The following is a 20,394-nucleotide window of genomic DNA, read 5'->3' on the forward strand; positions in this document are numbered from 1 at the left end:
AGAATTATGAACACTTAACTCTGTTTGCCTTATCAGACTTTAGTACAGGACTGCATTTTAACTCAATATCGCTAAAATTTCAACTACACGAAAAGTCCCACAGTAGTTCCATGCTTATTTTATTTAGAATAACAAGTCACGTATCAACCCTAAATACATAAATCAATGTGCAAGGAGGATACTTTTTCTCTTCGGCTGTCCTCTTGCTGTCCTCTTGCTGTCCTCTTGCTGTCCTCTTGCTGTCCTCTTGCTGTCCTCTTGCTGTCCTCTTGCTGTCCCTTTGCTCCTGTAGCTTTGGGCCAGCTTTTTGCCAGCTTTTTGCCAGCTTTTTGCCAGCTTTTTGCCAGCTTTTGGCCAGCTTTTGGCCAGCTTTTGGCCAGCCCTTTTCCAAAAAGACAAAAAAAACTTCGATGAAAATGAACTGCCATCGATCGGGGCTCTCAATAAATGTAACGAGAGTAACAATAACACAGATCCTAGCCATCATCGATTGCCAAATTCAGCAGCGCTAGGTAGTGTGATTCTTGTTGTCATTGCTTAATTAATGTCAATCAAGAAACTTTACATTTCTATTTTTCGCTTCATGGAAGAGCGTATTGAGGACGCCTCTTTCTCTCAACTTACACATCTAACGCTTCAGATTATTCTGTGACATGAGTGAGCTTGGCGCACCACTTTCCCCTACTCCCACCTTCGTTCCCCTACTTTTTCTTTGCCCTGTCTCTCCGTGGCGCGATGGCTTCTACTCCACAATGTCGGGTCTGGAGAACATTAAACAAAACAATGAACAATGCAACCAATTGCATGACTGTTGAAGTAGTCAACTAAGTAATCAACAATATGTTTAGATGTATCGCCCTCCTTGTTACCATCAAATAAATCGATATTGTGCTCATCAGTTTGTTCATCTGTGTGCAAAAAGCATATTTAATACAAGTATTTTTTTTCTATACTAATATACAATGGACAAACCGGTTTAAAGACTGGGTGATTTGCCACCATAAGTGCTTGAGAACTTATTCAAATGGATATTAAACCACCGGAACGAACCGCCATGATAAACACGGCCCCAACCGTCTTCATTAAACTCAACATTTGGGAAGCTGTGGGAATTATCAGATGCTGCGGCCAGGAACGACTCTGTCAAGTTTGTTACCGATGGCTTTACAAGTCCATCGAGAAGTCGGATCTTTTTACCACTTGGAGGGGTATAAAAAACATCGTTGATCCAGTTTCTCCTCGAGTGGCTCTCGATATTTCCGGATGGTTGAGTAAGAACATCCTCGATTGTCTCCACTCTTGACAGTGTGCTCCTGACCTGGTTTCCCCCTTCATTAAGCCTGTTTCTTAACCAGAGAAGCGCGTTCAAGGTAGGCTTGAGTTTATCTAAAGAGCTGGGGGTGGCTGGGAATTGCAGAGAAGCCTCAAACACTGCGACATAGAGAGTGGGTGCTACGAGGTGAAGTGAATAAATAGCACCTGACAGACCGCCAATCTGTATTGCAAATGCTGTTGTATTCTTCAGAAAATGGTCGTCATCCGCAACTATGCCCGCTAGCATATTCGTGATCGATTTTGCTTCACGAAGTAGCTTTGCGCCATCGAAGCAGATCTTACTTCTGCCCGTGTTCTTTGCGATCTCAATAGATGCAAGATCGTACTCTTTTCCATTGTGGTCCAACAGGATGCGGCAGTCGATCTTGAAGGCGATGGCCGTGTCATCATTGTATATCCTACGTTTTTCCTCATTGGATTGGATCATGGTAGTCTCTCCGCCCTTATTGCGGATCTTCGCAGCCGAACCAGCAAAGAGCCTTGAAAATAGAGGCTTCCAAATATCCGCAAGATAATCCAATTCTGAAATGTCCTGATTCTTTTTTGCTGTCGATGATGGTGTAAAGAGATGCTCATTGAATAAATGCGTTTCAATGATGTGTTGAAGAACATTCAGGTCCCTTGTCATCTCATCTGTGCTGCAAAGAATCTGACGCAGAATGTAGGACCTTGCACCTGAAAGTTGACTCCTGAGGCAATATCTTTATGTTAGCATTCTGTGCACTAGTTTCGCATTACATTTTTTTTTTTTTTTTTTATTTTCTTTGCTTACTTTACAAGGCTCCTTTGCATAAGCTCTAGATGCATATCGAGCTCCTCAGAGACGAAAGAGGTATTTGAGTCATACTGCTTCAGATGCTTAAAACGTTCCATTATTTCATTCTGCTCTTCTTCCTTAAACAATGATTTTAATTGACCCTTTACTGAACGGTCTGTGAGGTCAAGGATTGACGACAATCCCAATGTCAAAATCCTGCGTTGGTCCGAAGAAATGTCTCCAGATAGAGGTATCAGTTCAATAGCAGCCTTCTTAATAATGTGGCCTACTGTCTTGTCTCCATTTCTTAAATAAATTTGATCAACATTCCAATTGTCCTGATCAATTACATCTTCCACTGCGGTTGAACATGAGGCCTTTCGTTTCTGAAGGGTTGAATCCCGCATAGAGTATCCAGTATTAGGACTTGGGTCATTGGTGTCTGCTTGCTTCTTCTGCCTTAAGAACAACCTCTCGCAGGACCGGATAAATGACGGTTCCTACAGATTAACATTGGCTTAAACATTAGTTTGGAGTATTTAGGATTTTGATATAAAGAAAAGTAATGAACCAATCCAACATGCCTCAAAAATCGCCAAGTATTGCTGAACGCGTGTGTAAGAAGGCAATGTTTCAGGAATCTCATTTACGCCAGTCTTCAGCATCGAAAGGAGCTCTATAGAATCCTTTGGATGGAAGCGATCTTTAAATTCCCCAATTATGTCTTTTGGGTGGATGGCGGTGTTTAAATTTAGGAACAATGCTTGGTTTGAAAGCTGAGGTTGGGTCATTGAAATAAATTGTTATTTGAAAATTGATGGTTTTAATATAATGTTAAATGAGAAAGGTAGTTTAATAATGTTGTCTCGTCGCCAGCTTTTGTGCATTGCGCTAGGCGCGAAGCTAAAGCTGGTAGTAGTATCTTTTTATTGTGACTATTATTTAGGCGACGCAACAGACAATTTTCCTAAAACCATCTCTGCCAATTGATTCACCATCGCCGACCTCATGAAACAACATAGACTGTCTCTCAAGGCCTTTTTGAATGCTTGCTTCCCCTCGCAGAGCAAATATATTCAGGGTATTGTTCAAAGCTACTATAGAGACAATGGGCCTGCTGAAGCTATCGATCTCTGGCAAAAACAAATAATCCGTCCAAATCACCGAGAGAGAACCGTTCCTGCCGCTGTCAATTTTGCACTCGAGCATATCAAAGATGAACTGGAACGAACCTCTCAAGACAAAGCCTTGCACTTTCCAGTGAATGGTATCACACAGGAAAAGATCAAAGGGTACGAGCTCGAGTTCGTTAGTGAAGTTTTCAAGGATAAAGCTCCTGTTTTTCACCGGTTCCTGACAGGTATTGCCTATACAAACAGTAGTTGTTCAAAGGACCCGTCGATAGCTGTACCTGTGATTGCCAGTGTATTTGCATTTCTATGTAACTGTAGATGTAACTATCTTCAGTTAATGCTAGGACTGTATCTGTTCAGTAAGGGGGTTCCACGGTAAGTCATTACACTTTTAGCGTGCGCAGGATTGTCGGTCTTCCATCAGTCCCTCATCAGAGGCATGGAGCCAACATCAGAAGACGCCCTTAGGTATGTCCAGGCCAAGACAAAGGATGGTCCCTTTCTAATTGTCTACGACAATATAAATATGGCTCACCACAAGCACAACCAAAGGCTCGACAACCGGGACTCGTTTGAGAGCGGGACTGCAGCAACACTCATTGCCACAGGCGTAGCTGCAGAAGGAGAGGGACGCACTGAACCTGCTCACTGTCTCCAGTTTGAACATTTAATGCCTACGCTAGCAAACGAAAAGCACCTTCGAAAGACAATGCGGTCCCACCTAGTCAGTGTTCTGCAGAGAAGCTTTAAGAGCTATAAAGAGGTGTCGATACCTGTTCCATCGAAGTTGCTACTTCCAGTCAAAAAAACGGAGGTTTTTCCATTGCCATCAATGCACATCAACCAGGCCACGATTGACGGAAACAAGGATGTCCTAGAAACTGTTATGGGACACACCCTTAATATACCCAGCGAGTGGTTTGACGGAAAGAGGATATTAATTGCTGGCGACCAGCTTACAGCTTACAGTGAGCAGGATTCGTTCATTAAAAAGGCAGCGTTGCGACGACGTTTCAACCTACCATAGGTTGGAGTGGGCGGTCCCTATCATACAGCTTTTTCATCTGCAAATGGTACTTTCTTCAACAATCTTACGTACCCACTATGGTGACATAGGAATCCCTGGATCATTAGCATACTATGCAGCAAAGCTAAGGCGAAAGCGTGTCGCTCTTGATCGGTTTGATTTTCATGCAGTAAATGAGCTTCTCCTTCACACATTCGGTGCAATGGCAATTCGCGTATGGGAGCTTGTCCAGGAATGTGAAGACTTAGATGAGGGCTCTATGTTTCTTCTTGTAGATGTGCTGCGAGAGCTAAGTGAGTAGGGTGTGAACAAGATTCTGGACAGGTTCTTAGATATGGCCAACCGACCCCAGCTCAACGGAATTGTGTCTGATAAAACTGCTCTATTTATAAGAGATATGTTAATCTACATAGAGTTTTCATCTGCCATCAAGGCCGAGGACATTGGACGCATTAAGGAGTCTCTGGTGTTGATTACTGCCATTTGCCAAGCTGGAGGAACAAAGAATTATGCATACGAGCTCCTGCATCTTCATTGTGGCTTCACATACTCCTGGACCGAACAGACAAGCCATGCTGTCATGTCTTCTTGGCCAGTGAACACTACAGGTCAGGAAAATCGCTGGATACCTACAGATCTTTTCCAAGAGCACAATAATCTGCTTATCAAAAAGATACGAAAGGCAAAGAGATCAACCTGGACCAAGAAACATGGATCAATGACTACTAGCATCCATTCGCTCGGGCGAATGGAAGACCAGATGGAGACTTCGTTTGGCGTCCCCTACTCAGGCACCAAACACGCTACGAAGAAAGCGGACCATGATATCAGCGAAATACTCGTATCCCTCAGAGCCAACGATATCCTTGGCCCCTATGATAAAGATCAGCCTCTGGAATACCATTCGCAAATTGCCAGTACACGTCCCGTAACAAACCTCGTCAGTGAAGGCTATAGGAAGATGTAAGGAACAAAACGTCTTCAATCGTTTATTGACGCGCGAATCCGTTCACATGGGGGCTCGCACGGAAATGTAGAGATAGCTGAGGCGATGGAGATTGACGAGGACGATGTTGGGGATGGGATATGGAGGAGTATTTGATTATGCGTGTAACTCTTTTATTTTATAATTACAAGAATGTCCATCAAGCAACAAGCTTTTTTACATTTTCTTTTCGCAACCCAATAAAAAATTCTCACTACTGAAATGGAAACGGTTCATTTTTGGTTTGACTGGATTCTTACTAGTCGGACTAGAGCCATGTAAAACAGCCTGTCATATATCATTCGGGCTGGCAAGACTTTTTGATGGTATATCCTGCCTGTCGCAAATACAAATTTTTCTCAGGCACATTCAGGCAGGCACAACCCCTCCACACACAGACATGATTTTTTTTTTTTTTTTTTTTTTTTTTTAAAAAAAAAAAAAAAAAAAAATACGTGCTTATCTTGGCCTTCATCCCTGTCTCTCCTCTCTCTCCTCCTCCTCCTCCTCTCCCTCTCTTTCTCTTTTCTTCTTTATTCCCCTCATCTTAGGCTCCTCCCATCATTATTTTCTTTATCATCCATTAGCCAACGGCTTCCGGGGGTCAAATATTCAACTTTTTCACTCTCCAATCATATCTCATCTGAAATCTATCCTACCCCTTATTCACGATTTAGTTCCTCTATCAGAGTACATTGACTTTATTGATTCACAATTCTACTTTCATTTGGGTTGTCCGCCTGGCTTGCCTTCTTCCTGCATCTCCGGAGCTCATCTTGCAGATCAACCGCCAAAACATATTGCTTGATATTTTTTAATTTGTTTGTCGGTTTAGGATCCACACGATCTGCTCCAGTTCTGTAAGCTTGCTCCTTGAACTCCTCGACCATGTCTTGCGGAACAACAAAAATAAATGCAACCTCCTTAGAGGAGTGAATCCACTTATTTTTTCGCATACTTTTCAAAAGCACTTTGAAGGGTTTGCTTTTGATGCCATGATCCTTGCTCGTCGTAACTTGAAGGAGATAGTTCGGGGTAATTAACATATCCACATAAGCAAATGTTTTGCTATTTGGGATCCATAGCGATCCTTGCATCTTGTCCTTGTAACATTCAAGAGTATTGAACCATTTAACGTCCGGGCTAGCTTTGATATCGATAGTTATTTCAGTATTGTCATCAAGGTTCTTGGCCTGGAAGCACCGGTTGCCTATCCGTAGTATGCACCGCATATAAAGCTCGAACATTGCTCCTCTATCTACACCAACTTTACTATTGGCGAGCCGATTCAATATTTCATTCCAAGTATTGTCGTCCGCTGCATCATACACCTTTTCCATGATATAATTTGAAGCCCATACTAATTGAAATCCTTCATGATCTTCTGTCGGATAACGGTGAAGAAGATGGCTGCTGTAACATAGTGAGTCCTTAGCCTGTTCAAAGTGTTGAAGTATCTTCATTGGATCCTGGAGGTTGTCAAGGGCTTGCTGAATGCGGCCAAGTGCACGCTTTTCTGCTTTTGCTCTCACTTTTTCTTTACAACGATCCTCTGCGGAGTATTTGCGCAGTTCTTCCTGCGGCGCCTCGAGGACATACCTTGGCACTCCACCAATCAAATCATACAGGTGTTCCATAAAACCGTCAGGGACCTTTTGAAAGGCTTCAACCTTGCTTCTGCATTATTTTAACTCATCTAGCTCCCACGGAGCCATGTAGTGTTTCCATGGGACTCTCTTCTCAATTTCTTTATACAGGAAAGCTTTTGGTGACACTGAAAAGATAGTCCTGACGAGCAAGAGCTCTGGTTTTGGTGAGCTGTCGACTAGGAACCAAGTGCTGGGTAGATTCAGGAAGGGCATGAAGTCCTCTATGTCCCCATATCGAATAACAGATAGTCCACCGAAAGCATAACACATTGAATCCTTTTGCTGGATGATGATAGTAGGTGGGTCCTCCTCATTATAACGGCAAGCAACCGGATGGCGAAGTATACGAGAAAGGATGATTTTTCTATACCGGCTGTCCCTGTGACAACAATTTTGGTTGCAGGCTCTCTATTATCTCCATTTATATAAAAACTCTTGACGATTGTGTCGTAGAGTTCTTTGAAAGCTGATCTTACGTACAGATCTCGGACCATGAGCACAGGAATTTTTATCCCCAAAGGGCTGGATATCATGTCGATTTCTTGAAATGATGCGTTTTCGAGGGAAGTGGCCGTTTGGGATATTGAATAGTACAGGTCCGCGTTAGCTCAACTCACCCTGACGCCAATATTATCAAGCACTGAAACCAGTTCTTTACTCGTAAGGACGGAGAGATTAGGATCGCCATTTATTATAGCCTTTTGGGCAAGTCCTGCTGCACTAATTGCCTTCATTAGGTTGTCCTCGTCTAGCTTGGTCCTTTTGGAGGAGCTCCTATCACCCTCGTTATTCTCTAGCTGATCTCGATCTCTTTTCGAAACTTTGATAAAATTTAAACAAATGGAATAGATTAGAAAGTAGTTTTGAAGCCTTAAATCGAAACCATCAGTCCAACAAGAACTAAAGACATACCCCGCTTCGGTACTTCAACAATAATGTAAATGAAATTATCTGCTGCCCCGTCAGGAAAGTAAGTATGGAGTTTTCAAATTCGTTGTCAAGGACCTTGAGTGACCCTTTGGACAACTTGCGTATTCCCTCCTTTGTTGCACCACCAGAGATGAGTTTAAGAGTGAGCAGATTAGCGGCGACATGATCGAGGCCCGGCTTTTTTGCTTTAATGGCATCCTTTAAGTCGTCAATAGTTTGGTCGGAATTAATGTTCACTGAGAATGCCGGTTCTCCTTCCACAATGCAGAAAAGTTTCAGTTTAGTTGGCTCGGAAGACTTGATGTTGTCTGTGGTTGATTTAGAGATTCGCGACATTGAAGATTTGTGTGCCAGACTTGAAGAATTTCTGGTTGATTTATTCTCTCGTGCCAGACGTGTAGAATTCTTTGATTTATTTTCTTGTGCCAGACGTGTAGAGGTGTTGCAAGGTTACAAGGTTACAAGGGAGTATAAGTGCTGAGAGCCAAAATGTTGTTGATCTCATACTTTATTTGTTTCTGTGGAGAAAATGTTACGTTCAGAACTGTACCTGATATGCTTTTAAAATATGTATCTCTTCCTTTCCATTTTTCCTCAAATACATTAAAATACATTTGTAAAGACACACTATATGAGAGAACCTGCTACGATAGATGCTAAAGACAGTGCACCCTAAATCATGGTCTCTTCGGAATGCAGCTTGTATTCATAAAGGAAAACTGCAAGCATGCATGTTCACCGATTCTTGCCGCCACCAAGACTACTACTATGATGGTCGCCTCGGTAGCAGCTGTTGCAGCGGCGGATGTATCAGCAATACCCGCACCAACTCATTCCCCAGTAGCTTTCTTAGGAGTTCTGTCCACAATGCTTCACCCTCCTCCGAACTATTGAAGAAATGCTGCTCCTGCCAGCACCGTAGCTCCCCTTGCTCTACTGCTCTAAGCTCTCTCCCTACGCGTGCCACAACCGTATCTCTACATGCTTGCACAAGCCGCCGATGCGGCTCTGATCTTTGAGACAACGCCTCATAATCTACCCGTGGTCCTGGGAGATTCAACAATGGCTGTGGGAGACGCAACAGCAGCTCTTGTAGTGGTGGCCTTTGAAGCCGATCTCGCACTGATGGTTTCTCAAGTAGCACCTTTAAAAAGCGCTGAAGCGGCTGTACATCCTTTGACGTTATATAACTAAAGTGCCCAGCCTGGCGCAATTACGTCATTAGCCGTTGCAGTGCTTGGGAATCTTGTTCCTCGAGTGATAAGTGACCACTTGTTCCCTGCCTCTTTGACATGATGTCTGTGTTCAAATCTACACAATGCTGCTGCGTATTCAACCCTAGGAAACAGCCAACCAGTAGCAACAAAAATCAATTCTGGCGTCATAATGCTAACACTCTTGCTAGCAAGTTATGCTCTAGTTGTTTATGGACAGATTTTCCTTGCGAGTCTTGAAGACAGAGAATTATTCCACTTCCGATCGTGAGAGTCTCCTCATTACCGTATGAGTTATAACAGATGACATCAAAGACACGAATATTTATTTTACTTTTTATTTTTTTATATTGTTTATTTTTATTATACTTTTTATTTTTATTTTCATTTTTAATTTTTATTTTTTTTATTTTTTATTTTTGTTTTTAATTTTTGTTTTTAATTTTTTGTTTTTAATTTTTTGTTTTTTAATTTTTAGTTTTTTGTTTCTATTTTTTTTGTTTATTATGTTGCTGTTATTTGAGCAAGGTACTTGGTATATTGTGCTTTTGAAATCCAATCATTACTCGTCCCTTCATCTCTTCTTTCACGATTAATAAAAAAAAAAAGAAAAAAGCCACATATAAAAGGATCCATTTTGACTCTCTTCTCTTTTTTCTCTTCTCTTTCTCCTCGGTCTCCTTGACCTTCGGCTTCCTCAACCAAGATAAAAGGTAAGCAACGCTTCCAAAACACTCACTCCTACTGAAGTTCTCAATACTATCGCTCTGCGCTCCATTGTCTTTGTTCTGATTATTCTTTTTCTGCTTGTCTCTCTCATTTCATCCCACAAATAGACTGTAATGATATGAAATTGCCTAAACCAACCGGAGCTTCATAACTCACAGCCAGGTTGCTAAACTCAGACACTCATACTTGAACGGCCGCACCCCAACAAAAAGCTTTATCCAACCGGCCACGCTCCAACTGGCCTCATACAAAAGGCCAGTCTACCGCAGTCAAACGGCCGGACCTTCTCCACGGCCAAGTAGTCAGCCCACTCCATCTTGAGTTTGATGGCCAAGGCTTCACAAACAGCTCCAAAACATAGCGGCTAGGCCACTTTCCACGGTGTGCTCCGGAAGACACTGATGCTGAAGCTCGGCGTCACCAGCAAAAGGACGAAACCAAAGAAAGGTCGAACAGTCCATTCAGGCAAAAACAAACGCCTTCGAAAGCAAACACCTTAAAAAAGACAAAAAAAAAAAAAATTGAAAACCAACGATTAAAAAAAAAAAAAAAAAAAATTAATTAATTAACAGCCAAGAAAAAAAAAAAAAAAAAAAAAAAAAAAAAAAGATCTCATATCAGCAAAAAAAAAAAAAAAAAAAAAAAACATAAGAGAGCCAAAACAAAAAAAAAAAAAAAAAAAAAAAATCAAGAAAAGAGAAAAAAAAACTCTTACTAACACAAAGCACTCTTTGACATAGTAACAATGCATATCCAAGGTAGGTCAGAATGGGTATGAGCCTGAGCTGGTTCTCTAACGAACCTTGCGATGATGGAGCCCCTTCGATCCAGAATGGGAATGGGGATGGGGATGGGAATGGACAAATGGGTAAATAAATGTGTGTGTGTGTGTGTGTGCGGGCGTTTGCAAGGCCATGGGGCCTGACCCAACGGAGCACGATATGCCAGACCACCTCCACGTGGTGTGCTCCGGAAAACATCTTGGAGAGCCTTTTCCGATGGTGATAAAGGAAAGCGCTCTCCAAGATGGCTAAGAGTCTGGCTTCTTGTAGCTTGGAATAGTAAGCTAGATACCAAACATTTACTTAATAAAAAAAATATAAAATGAAAACAGGCTTTGAAGCCCAGTGAATCATTCAAAATGCACGAGGAGTCTTGGATTTGTCCAGCATCCACCATCGCTCCTCCTATTGACATCTTGCACTAAACAATAAAGCACCAAGAACACAGCCAAGTGCATCAAAGCCTCTCACGCAGTGGTTGCTGCTAGTGTCTGCAACACCGACGCCATTGCAACCCACACACTCTCATCCTCTACAGCTGCGTGCTTACACAAATTATTATAAAAAAGGATGGGGGCGAGGTGGTGGGTTTGTTTAGTGGTAGGGTAGACAGTGGATAATCACAGGCGAAACAAAATGAAGCTACACATATATTGTATGCTAACTTGGTGCCGGCGACAAGGGTACTTTGATGGATCCTAACAAGAGTAGGATAGACTATTGTGATGACTATGCTCCGGCGGGTTGCCGTTTTTCGAGAGTGTGGTACAATCCTCAGTATACCACTTCTTTTTTTTATTTTTTTTTACTTTTATTTTTACTTTTATTTTTACTTTTATTTTTATTTTTATTTTTATTTTTATTTTTATTTTTATTTTTATTTTTATTTTTACTTTTATTTTTATTTTAATTTTACTTTTATTTTAATTTTATTTTATTTCTTATTTTTATTTTTATTTCCATACAATACAATGCAAAATGTGTAATAAAGAATAGTGAATAGTAGCTGATTATGCGAGTGAGAAACAGAGTATGCGAGTTTTAATATGCTTGTACTTTGGGTCTCGTCCTTTTACTCCAGCTACAGCACATTGCTCACTGTTTTTTCTTTCTTTCTTTGTTGTACACCATACAAAGAGGGCAATGTGGCTCGTGCTCTTGTTGTGGGCAGGCAGATTGTTGTATGTATGACCCTGCATATCTTTGAGGATGGAATGTTGTTCTCTTTCTCCACCTTGTAAGCATATGAAAATTGACGAATGATATCACAGGTGCACAGATTATTGATTTCAATTCCCGCTATGCCGTTTTCTTTTCTTTTTTTTCTTGCATAAAAGCAAAATGTCGTATTTGTATTGCTATTCAGTCAATACTTTGAGATCACAAATTGGTTTCACTTACTATTTTCCCTGAGCGATTACAAAAACCACTCAGCATTCATCCTTTCTCCTTTTCTCCAAAGCACAATCCGCCAAAGAGCCCTCGCCGTCGACAGCAAGAAAGTATATGTCTATATAATGCATTATTTTGTATTATTCATTATATTTGACTCAATGGTTCTTTCCATACTCATTCATACAGCATTTGGAGATAAAAAAGGTTAATTTTACCGAAGATGGACAATGTCTGCTTCTCTTATCTGCCGTGTAAATGTTTTGACCAACCAGAAAACAGAGTTTTCATGCGAACATCTGACCGAAGGCGTCATGGCGGAAAATAATAATTTTGTGGCATTGCCCTCTGAACGCGTTATCTCTTTACATTTCAAATATTTATTTTTTACTCACTCATTCGCTTACTATTATACTTCACAATGGCTTTCTTTATTGCTGACATATGATGGCTATTAGTATTATTATTTAATACCTTTGGCAGTGGGATACCAAGTTTCCTTTGCGTTGCTGTAAAACGTCATATCGACGACACAAAAAGAAAAACAATTTTCATAAATACCCTTCGTCTCCCCCTCAGCTTTTCTTTTCTTTTCTCCTCTCTTCACCCACATCCTCTCCACCTCCCCTTCACATGCCTTATAAAGGCCACACAGAGACCATAAAAAATGCTCTATTCCAGCCGTGAAATACAATCCACTATAGAGCCGTCATCAAGTAAGTATCTAGCATATGTATGGCTTCGTTTTGTCTTGCCTACCGTCACCCACTGTTTAGCTATTGCTAAATGAGTCCAGCAGGTCCATTAACTTACTCCTATTTTTTTGCCTTTGTCCTTCTAGTCATCACAAGAAACACTACCGATGGATGCTCAGCGGCGACCATCCCAAAGACTGCAATAAGCTCATGCAGTGCTTATCGAAATGGGGCCCTAAGCGGATCTGTAAGTACTCTCTCTTATTGAGTAAACATATTGCACTTTTTTTTTCTTTTTTTTTTGGTGTTGCTGTGTTATGCTATTCTTTATAGTATTCTAACCACGCTTTTTTTTTTTTTTTTTTCTTTTTCTTTATTTCTTCGGCTCTTTCCGTAGAGGCCTATCCGATTCGATAAGGGCTCCACTCCGTCCTACCATCGGAGCCCGGGGGCCCCTCCGCCGGCCTCTCTGCCGCCTCCTCCGAACTCCTCATCTGCTCTGATGGGGGGTTCCACTCCGTCGGACCCTCACGACTCCTTGAGGAAGGACCATTGTGGTGGCGCTAGAGAACTTCTAGTCTCTGGGCCTCACTTGATCCGAGTGCCTCTGGGGATTTCGCGTAGGGACAGGATGACACACAGTTGCGGTAGCCTGAGAATGGTAAGTCAGTACCAATGAATTATTCACTGGGTCCTGTAGAGCTCGAGCTTCGGCCGTCAAGGAGATTCCCCCTCCAGCAGGATCAGGATCAGGAGCAGGAACAGGTGTTACCGAGGCCTGGTAACATCTAAGGTAGGTGAAAAGAAAGACACAAAGAGCATATTAATTCTGTTTTACCTTTGCTTTCGTTCTCTCTGGTTAGGTGGAATCTTTGGCAACTCGGTGCTCTATAGGGCTTTGTGAATAGTTCATTGTTACTGACTTATCATCCTTAGGCTATCCAATTAGCGATGCTGCGCCAGGGACGCCTGGTCGTAGTGGGTGCATGGCGTAGAGGCGTCATGTTGTGTGATCCCTGTTTCCTGCCGTCTGAACCAAAGGTGCTCTGGTCAAAGTGAGGCTCCATTGATTAGTTGTTCGATAGACCACTGCAATGGGACTTTTGCTTGGAGGAGCGAGGCCTACGATCCATGGAGGAAAGCAGAAGGCCTGGGAAAGAGCATCAGACCGAGGTAGGGCGTCTGAGGAGATAGACTCAGAGCTAACAGCCAACAGCCAACAGCCAACAGTTCACAGCCAATGGCCAATATAATAACCCCAAAAAAACTCCAAAAAATACTTAAAAAAAAAAAAAAAAAAACCAAAAAAAAAAAACCAAAAAAAAAAACCAAAAAAAAAAACCAAAAAAAAAAACCAAAAAAAAAAACCAAAAAAAAAAAATCAAAAAAAAACCTCCCTGAAGCCAGAAGCCAGAAGCCAGAAGTCAGAAGTCAGAAGCCAGAAGTCAGGAGCCAGAAGCCAGGAACCAAAAGTCAAAAACCAAAAACCAGAAACCAAAAAGCAGAAGCCAGAAGCCAGGAGCCAAAAGCCAGAAGCCAGGAGCCAGAAGCCAGAAGCCAGGAACCAAAAGCCAGAAGCCAGGAACCAAAAGTCAAAAACCAGAAACCAAAAAGCAGAAGCCAGAAGCCAGAAAGCAAGCAGCAGATAGCAGCCACGTCAGCGCAAAAAAAAAAAAAGAAAAAAAGAAAAAAAAAAGCCAACAAGCTCACTCCACTCAACCAAAAGAAACCTCATTGAAAGCCAGCCAAGGCCCAAAGCCGGTAGAAGGTTGCCTCAGCCATACTAGCCAGAGATTGCCTCAACAAAATCAAAGACAGAAAACCAAAGTCAAAGCAATCGAAGGCAGCCGCAATTAATCAAACACAATTTGCCGCAATCAAGGAAATCAAAGACTACCAAAGCCAAAATCCATCAAGGGTAACCTGAAAGAGCCCAGACAATCAAAAGCAGCTAACCAAGGGCAGCCAACCCAAAGCTAGGTCATTAGGCCCAGTCAACCAAGGTTACCAAGGCCAGTTAGCCAAGGCACCATCAAAGGATATGCTAAAAAGCATCATCAAAAGAATCCAAGCCTACTAGGAAATATCCAGCCATGCACACGTACCAAGGGCATTGCCACTCTTGGGCCAAGATGCAGCTTGGAAACCACAGCAGAGAAAACAATTAACAATAAATATTAAAAGACAAGATCAGATATAATGATCTTTGTCTTTTGTCTGAAAATGTGATAGATCTGTGATTATTGTGAATGCAAATGTCCTCAAATAGGAATAGAAGATTAGTAGCGACAATCAATAGCAAAGCCAATGGACTAAACTGTGTCAGCTATTGGTAGCAAGTTGCTCAGTAATATATAGCTGGCTATATACCTACATTGACTCATTCACGGCCTTAAGGAGCAACCCAATCAAGCACATGAATACCTTAGTGGGTTTTGATTATAATCGTTAGTTTAGGCTGCACATTTGATTTGTCGAACGAGCTCCATAATCAATATAGCTCATACTCTACTGAAAGGAGAAAAGGACCTTCAACCTAATCTACAAAGGTGTCAAAGATAAAGGTTGCTGACCATAAGTTTTTAAAAGCACCTCTACTCATCAAGCATTGGTTTATTTCTTTAGAGGAAAACGTCGTGCAAAAGTGCAATTTTTTTTTTTTTGTCTAGTAGCAGTAGCATGCCTTAAGGCCTATGTATTTAGCTTTAGCTGCGCTCATACAACTGCATAGCTCTGGTTAATTCCTTAAGTAGAGTCTATGAGCTGTCCCTTAGTCAATGATTTCGGACTGCCACTTTGGTGGACGTGTGTTGTTACAGGCGCTTACCATGTTACAGTGCGTTCACATTTACATAGCACATAAAATCCAAAACATTGACGGGAAAAGAGAGCCTGATTAATAGAAATGACGAAGAGAAAGAAGGATTCCAATAGGGCTAGTTGCTCTTTGCTCTTCTGAATTGTACAACTGGCAACTAAAAAAAAAAAAAAAAAAAAAAAAAAAAAAGTGATAAATGAGACAAAAGGAAAAACAGGGTAACGCAGATGAATACGAACGCGCCTATTGAGACTATACAACTCAGCTACGATGAGAAAATCCCACATTCATCTTTATTGATCTATGCGTACGACAGAGCTTGGCCCATCCCGACACAATTCACCCTTATCAACTAACAATTCGCATTCAGGAGCTCGTTTAAAATCTATGTCCGGTGGATTATGAAGCCGGTCACTTCCAGCTGCAGATAGATAAAATAATTCTAACACAATAAAAGAACACACACACTACTCAAAGACTGAACGAGAACAGTCAGTACTCAAATGGCTCTTGTGTAAAAATAAGGAACAAGGAGCCAGATTTTCCTGAGCTGTTGCTCGTTAAATAGTTAGTGGCGAACCCTCTACACGTGACTAAAACTAAAACCAACAGCATTAAGGGCTGTAAGAGTCATGCAAACCCCAATCTAGATGTGCTGATGCTGGTACCGAATGACGGTCATACCAAGGTCTTGCTATGTCTTTTTTTTTTTTTTTTTTTTTTTTTTTTTTTCAATCTTGAGACGAATGCAATGCCGAATGGCAAGAGGGCCCAGTATGATAATGAGAACCACAGCCCTGTAATAAACAGTTGTGTTCTACAGTATGGTGTAGAGCTTATGCAGCAGTGTTGAGTTACAATATGCTTAACAGCTGCTGAGGGTTAAATTAAGGGAAATAGTGGATGAAAGTTCTTGACAAAGATTTGTGTACCCCTATACCGTCAGGTTCTCCTGGCGGGTTTGTCGGGATAGATCGTCTTGTTGACATAAAGTGTGACATTGCATTCTATACACCGGAGTTGACTTTGAAAGGGAGGTCCTTTTATCCATAGAGATCAGGTTTTGTGAGTGTCTCTGAGTGCACCATTGGCGGGTTGGTTGTTTTTTCTATATGGTACCCCACAGAAAAACGGACGTTTGATAGTTTAAAATTTTTGGTAACCCTCTTTTTTTGCCTTAAATTCTCTTCTTCGTTTTGTCCATTATCACGACGCTTCTTGCAAGCATTAAGACTAACTGTCTCGGATGATGAAGTGAATGAGCTCATGAATGTATTGATTTGTAATTTATGCCTACATTGAGTGGAATTCAGCCAATGATCAATGTAGCAATCAAGATGTGTAGGCATAATCAATTTCAGTCACATAAAGTTGACCAATCCCAATCAAATGAAGTTGGTGGCAAAATGAAATATTAAGTGTAAAACTTAAAGTATAAAAATGGAATTCTAAATTGAAGCATCTGTTTTCGTCCAACACCACATTCATTCAGCGATAGCTTTTTTGCAACATGGACGACGTCAGATTGGGTCCTTGGATATCCCTGAAACCGTCTCTCTTATTGGTGACTCCCTTGGTCGGAAATACCTTCTGAGCTGTATTCACATCTCAAAAATATTTCACTCCGCATAATCAGGACCTACCCTTTTCATTTGCAATTTCCTACTAGGGGAGCGCTACGGAACAACAAGCAATATATCGAGGAGATTATATTTCTAATTTTCATTCCAAATGAATTTTAGTTATCGCATGGTTGTAATCGCCTTCGGCCCATCGAATTCAATGCGATATATTCAATGCTGCTTTCCAGTCCAATTCAACTTTTTAAACTCTGTAAAGGCTCATAAATTCACGGCCACCACATTTAACTTATGTAAAGGTAAGAACCTGGTTTTGCAAAGAATTTGGAGGGTGGTGTTGAGATGTACTAGCCTCAACCGCCTAGGACTAATTAATACAAGGATAATTGACGATGTTGAGCTAACCATTCAAGTCTGCAAGGAGCTTCGGTATTTGGATCATGTATTAATACAGAGGCTACCTACTGAATCCTTAGTCGGCGATGTCAGATCTGTTTCCCCAAATATAAATACACTAGGTTTAAAGTGTTTCAAACTCGCTTCTTCGTATACATCATCATATTACCTCAGCATGTTGCCTAAGAGAAGTCCACAACTACGTTCGTTGGAAATTGACAATTCAGGAACCTCTCAACCAGTTGACTGAACTAAGGCGGCTATTAGCTCCATGTTGTGGTCTCACCCACTCTCCATGCGAGCGTTGCTGGCAGACGAGCAGGAAGTCCTGAACGCTGTACACCACTCAGTGCGGAAAAAAAGAGAACAGAGATTATGCAACACAATCGAAATACTGAAAATAAGTCAAGCTGAAAGAGCTGATGGTGCTGTTCAAGCGATTTTATCCAATTGCCCATGCCTGGGGCAACTGTGGGGGCCAAAAATCACAGCGGCAGGAATTATCAATAGTGCACAATGGGCGAGCACTAATCTGATTGATCTGAATATCACCCTCGAGACAGACATTGAACAAGGGTCTGCAGAAGGCGCGTGTTGTGTAAAAATAACTTGGAAAGTTGGCACGGTTACGGCATCTGGAACTAACAGGGGGTAGTTTAATGTGTGAGAAAGTACGGACACTGGATTTAAAACTAAGAGCAAGTCTTCATGGACTAGCCGGCTGAGGAACTTGATTCGGCTATACCTTGAAGGTGACATACAGCAGATAGACCTTTAGGATGTGGCATGGATGGTAAAGAACTGGCTAAGTATTAAAGATCCGAATAGGCCTCCAAGGGAAGAGAGTGAATACACTTCGGTGTTTAAGTTTCTAAAGCCTCACAATATGCTTCTGGACTATCGACCTGATGCTTGGTGGGGCATGAGCTTTGCAATATATATCTATATATCTGTTTGGCGGCATTAGTTATACAACAATAATGGTAGCGGTAAAGATGATCATAGTCATAAAAGATATGAATTCTTAGCAAAAAAGATGTAGTAAGCCACTTGCCTCTGCACCTCTTACAAGGCATTTTTTACGCAATCCCCCCAGCGATACTAAATTACCGGCTGCAACTCGCATCATTGGTAGCTTATTAGTCGATTTATAATTATAAAAAAGAATATAAGCCTGACAGTGTTTTTTTTTTTTTTTTTTACCTGTTAAAAAATGATCTTCATTAACTATGACTATATTCGACTAAATCTCAATTCCTTGCATATCGGGGTCGGACATAACAACCCAGTCCTTATCCCTTAGCCTGTCTGGCTTTGACTGTAGCTTTCCTAATGCCCTCAATAATTCAACCATACACGTGGACTAAGTATTTCATCTATCGATTTGCATACACTCGGTTCAATGTTGACGAGTCCCTCCAGGTACTCAATTCTCGGCCAATTCTTCAACAGCCATGCTGCATCCTCAGGTTGCATCTTTTGGTGTGTACAGGAAACAAAGGATAGCGATGACAGGTTCTTTAGGCTGGCTAACTCATCCAGACCTGCGTTTAATCTCAAGTCCAGCGTCCTTACCTCCCCACGGTTTTTACAATACCCTGTTAAATAAAGTTCCTCTAGATCCGTCAACTTGCCTAGTTTTCTAAACACAATCCGCTGCTGCTCCATGCTTTCCGCAGTCTCTTGGTCGATGTCATTTTCGAGAAAGACGGTCAAGTCAGTTAACTTGGTGCATACCCATTCTGCACCATTGATGATCTCTGGCACTGTGACTTTAGGTCCTATCAGCTCCTTCAGGGATGGACAATTCGTTAGGACTGCTTGGACAATACCGTCAGTCTTAGTGCCGTGTATATTGAACTTGATTGCTTCAACTGCATCGCAAAGTCTTTGGTGCCTTTTTTTTCGTACTAAATGGCCATCTTCCATACCTCTTGCTCGCTTGAAAGTAATTCTCTCATAGAGAGTGGGCCGAAATCACAACTTGAAACATCTAGCCGCTTTACTTTAGTCATTCGCCTAAGGAGTGCTGCCATATCCTCATCCTTTATACTCATGAACGCGAAAGCCAAAACTGATAAACTTGTTAATGTCCAGGGATGTTGAAGGAACACTGTCCTGTAGAACTCATCGCACACCTCTTGATCGCCTTGAGTAACAGCGCTGTTTATATAAAACTCCAATGAATGCAGTCCTGAGCACCTTCTAACCAGCATGCCGAGGCAATACGATGATGTGTATGGGTGTGGCAGGTTAATTATTTCGGCCCGAAGCTTCAATGACTGTATGTTCGGGAAAAGGTATTTGTTTGTCTCATTGGTCAAGAAGTCGGCAGGTAATTGAAGGGTTGTACGATTGTCTAACGTCAATTTCCTTACTTTCTTGCAGACTTGAAGGAAAGAATAGGCGCTATCGTCACTTATTCTCATATACATTACGGATAACTCTCTGAGGTTGTTGCATTCTAGCAGCGCTTCCCATAGTTCACGTAAACTTAAGCCGCTGTATTTAAAGCTGATGATGGTGGAGCTATGGGCCTTGATTAAGTTTGGAAGTTGACCCTGTCCAAGTGAGTGTGAGACCTGATCATTCGTACACCAATGGATTACTTGGAGGCGATCGCATCCCTTCAACGACATGTATTCTTGTGGGAATACATTATAAAACCGTAGATTCTCAATGTATTTCTTGTACTTTTACAATGCTTCGCCAGTAGGCCAGGTTAAACGTTCAGGATGCTGTTCGGAGTCGACCCTAATCTTCCCCCAAATGGAGCTGATAAGTGTATTGTAGAAGGTGCTCGAGATGCGGATACAATTCAAGAGATCTTTTCGGCTGAGGAATCTGCCAATATGTGAGATGATTTCTGGAAGATCCAGAGGGTGCAATTTAATATCGTTCATGATATCAGGAGGCGGTGATAGAGCTGATGCAAGCAGAGATGGCATGTTAGGTATGACCTTTTTATAGCT

General features: G+C 41.6%; 6 protein-coding genes across 6 annotated transcripts; 3 read left to right on the forward strand and 3 right to left on the reverse strand.

Annotated features, from left to right (window-relative positions):
* Positions 1 to 973: 973 nt before the first annotated feature.
* BCR41DRAFT_425989 (hypothetical protein) lies at positions 974 to 2,930 on the reverse strand (the record flags this gene model as incomplete). Its single annotated transcript, XM_022030662.1, has 3 exons — positions 2,677 to 2,930; positions 2,108 to 2,592; positions 974 to 2,024 (listed from the first exon to the last, which is right to left on the reverse strand). Exons 1-3 carry the CDS (start codon positions 2,881 to 2,883, stop codon positions 977 to 979), a joined length of 1,740 nt encoding a protein of 579 aa, XP_021876480.1. The 5' UTR covers positions 2,884 to 2,930.
* A 146-nt stretch (positions 2,931 to 3,076) lies between these two features.
* Positions 3,077 to 3,584, forward strand: BCR41DRAFT_390022 (hypothetical protein; the record flags this gene model as incomplete). The annotated part of the gene is made up of 2 exons (XM_022028185.1): positions 3,077 to 3,384; positions 3,475 to 3,584. Coding segments are annotated over exons 1-2 (393 nt in total), but the record flags the coding sequence as incomplete, so codon positions are not given.
* On the forward strand, positions 3,570 to 4,535 carry BCR41DRAFT_362943 (hypothetical protein). The gene has a single exon (XM_022025798.1). The coding sequence runs from the start codon at positions 3,665 to 3,667 to the stop codon at positions 4,250 to 4,252; it is 588 nt and encodes a 195-aa protein (XP_021876482.1). The 5' UTR covers positions 3,570 to 3,664; the 3' UTR covers positions 4,253 to 4,535.
* Positions 4,242 to 5,449, forward strand: BCR41DRAFT_199438 (hypothetical protein). Its single transcript, XM_022019872.1, has one exon. It carries the CDS (start codon positions 4,587 to 4,589, stop codon positions 5,217 to 5,219), a length of 633 nt encoding a protein of 210 aa, XP_021876483.1. The 5' UTR covers positions 4,242 to 4,586; the 3' UTR covers positions 5,220 to 5,449.
* A 339-nt stretch (positions 5,450 to 5,788) lies between these two features.
* BCR41DRAFT_425991 (hypothetical protein) lies at positions 5,789 to 8,152 on the reverse strand (the record flags this gene model as incomplete). The annotated part of the gene is made up of 5 exons (XM_022030663.1): positions 5,789 to 6,914; positions 6,993 to 7,107; positions 7,257 to 7,427; positions 7,545 to 7,696; positions 7,812 to 8,152. 5 exons carry the CDS (start codon positions 8,150 to 8,152, stop codon positions 5,939 to 5,941), a joined length of 1,755 nt encoding a protein of 584 aa, XP_021876484.1. The 3' UTR covers positions 5,789 to 5,938.
* Positions 8,153 to 18,760: 10,608 nt separating this feature from the next.
* BCR41DRAFT_401184 (hypothetical protein) lies at positions 18,761 to 20,370 on the reverse strand (the record flags this gene model as incomplete). Its single annotated transcript, XM_022029202.1, has 4 exons — positions 18,761 to 18,898; positions 18,998 to 19,261; positions 19,354 to 19,585; positions 20,123 to 20,370. 4 exons carry the CDS (start codon positions 20,368 to 20,370, stop codon positions 18,761 to 18,763), a joined length of 882 nt encoding a protein of 293 aa, XP_021876485.1.
* Positions 20,371 to 20,394: the final 24 nt, after the last annotated feature.

Source organism: Lobosporangium transversale (assembly GCF_002105155.1).
Source record: "Lobosporangium transversale strain NRRL 3116 chromosome Unknown BCR41scaffold_58, whole genome shotgun sequence".
In the NCBI taxonomy this organism is placed as follows: domain Eukaryota; kingdom Fungi; phylum Mortierellomycota; class Mortierellomycetes; order Mortierellales; family Mortierellaceae; genus Lobosporangium; species Lobosporangium transversale.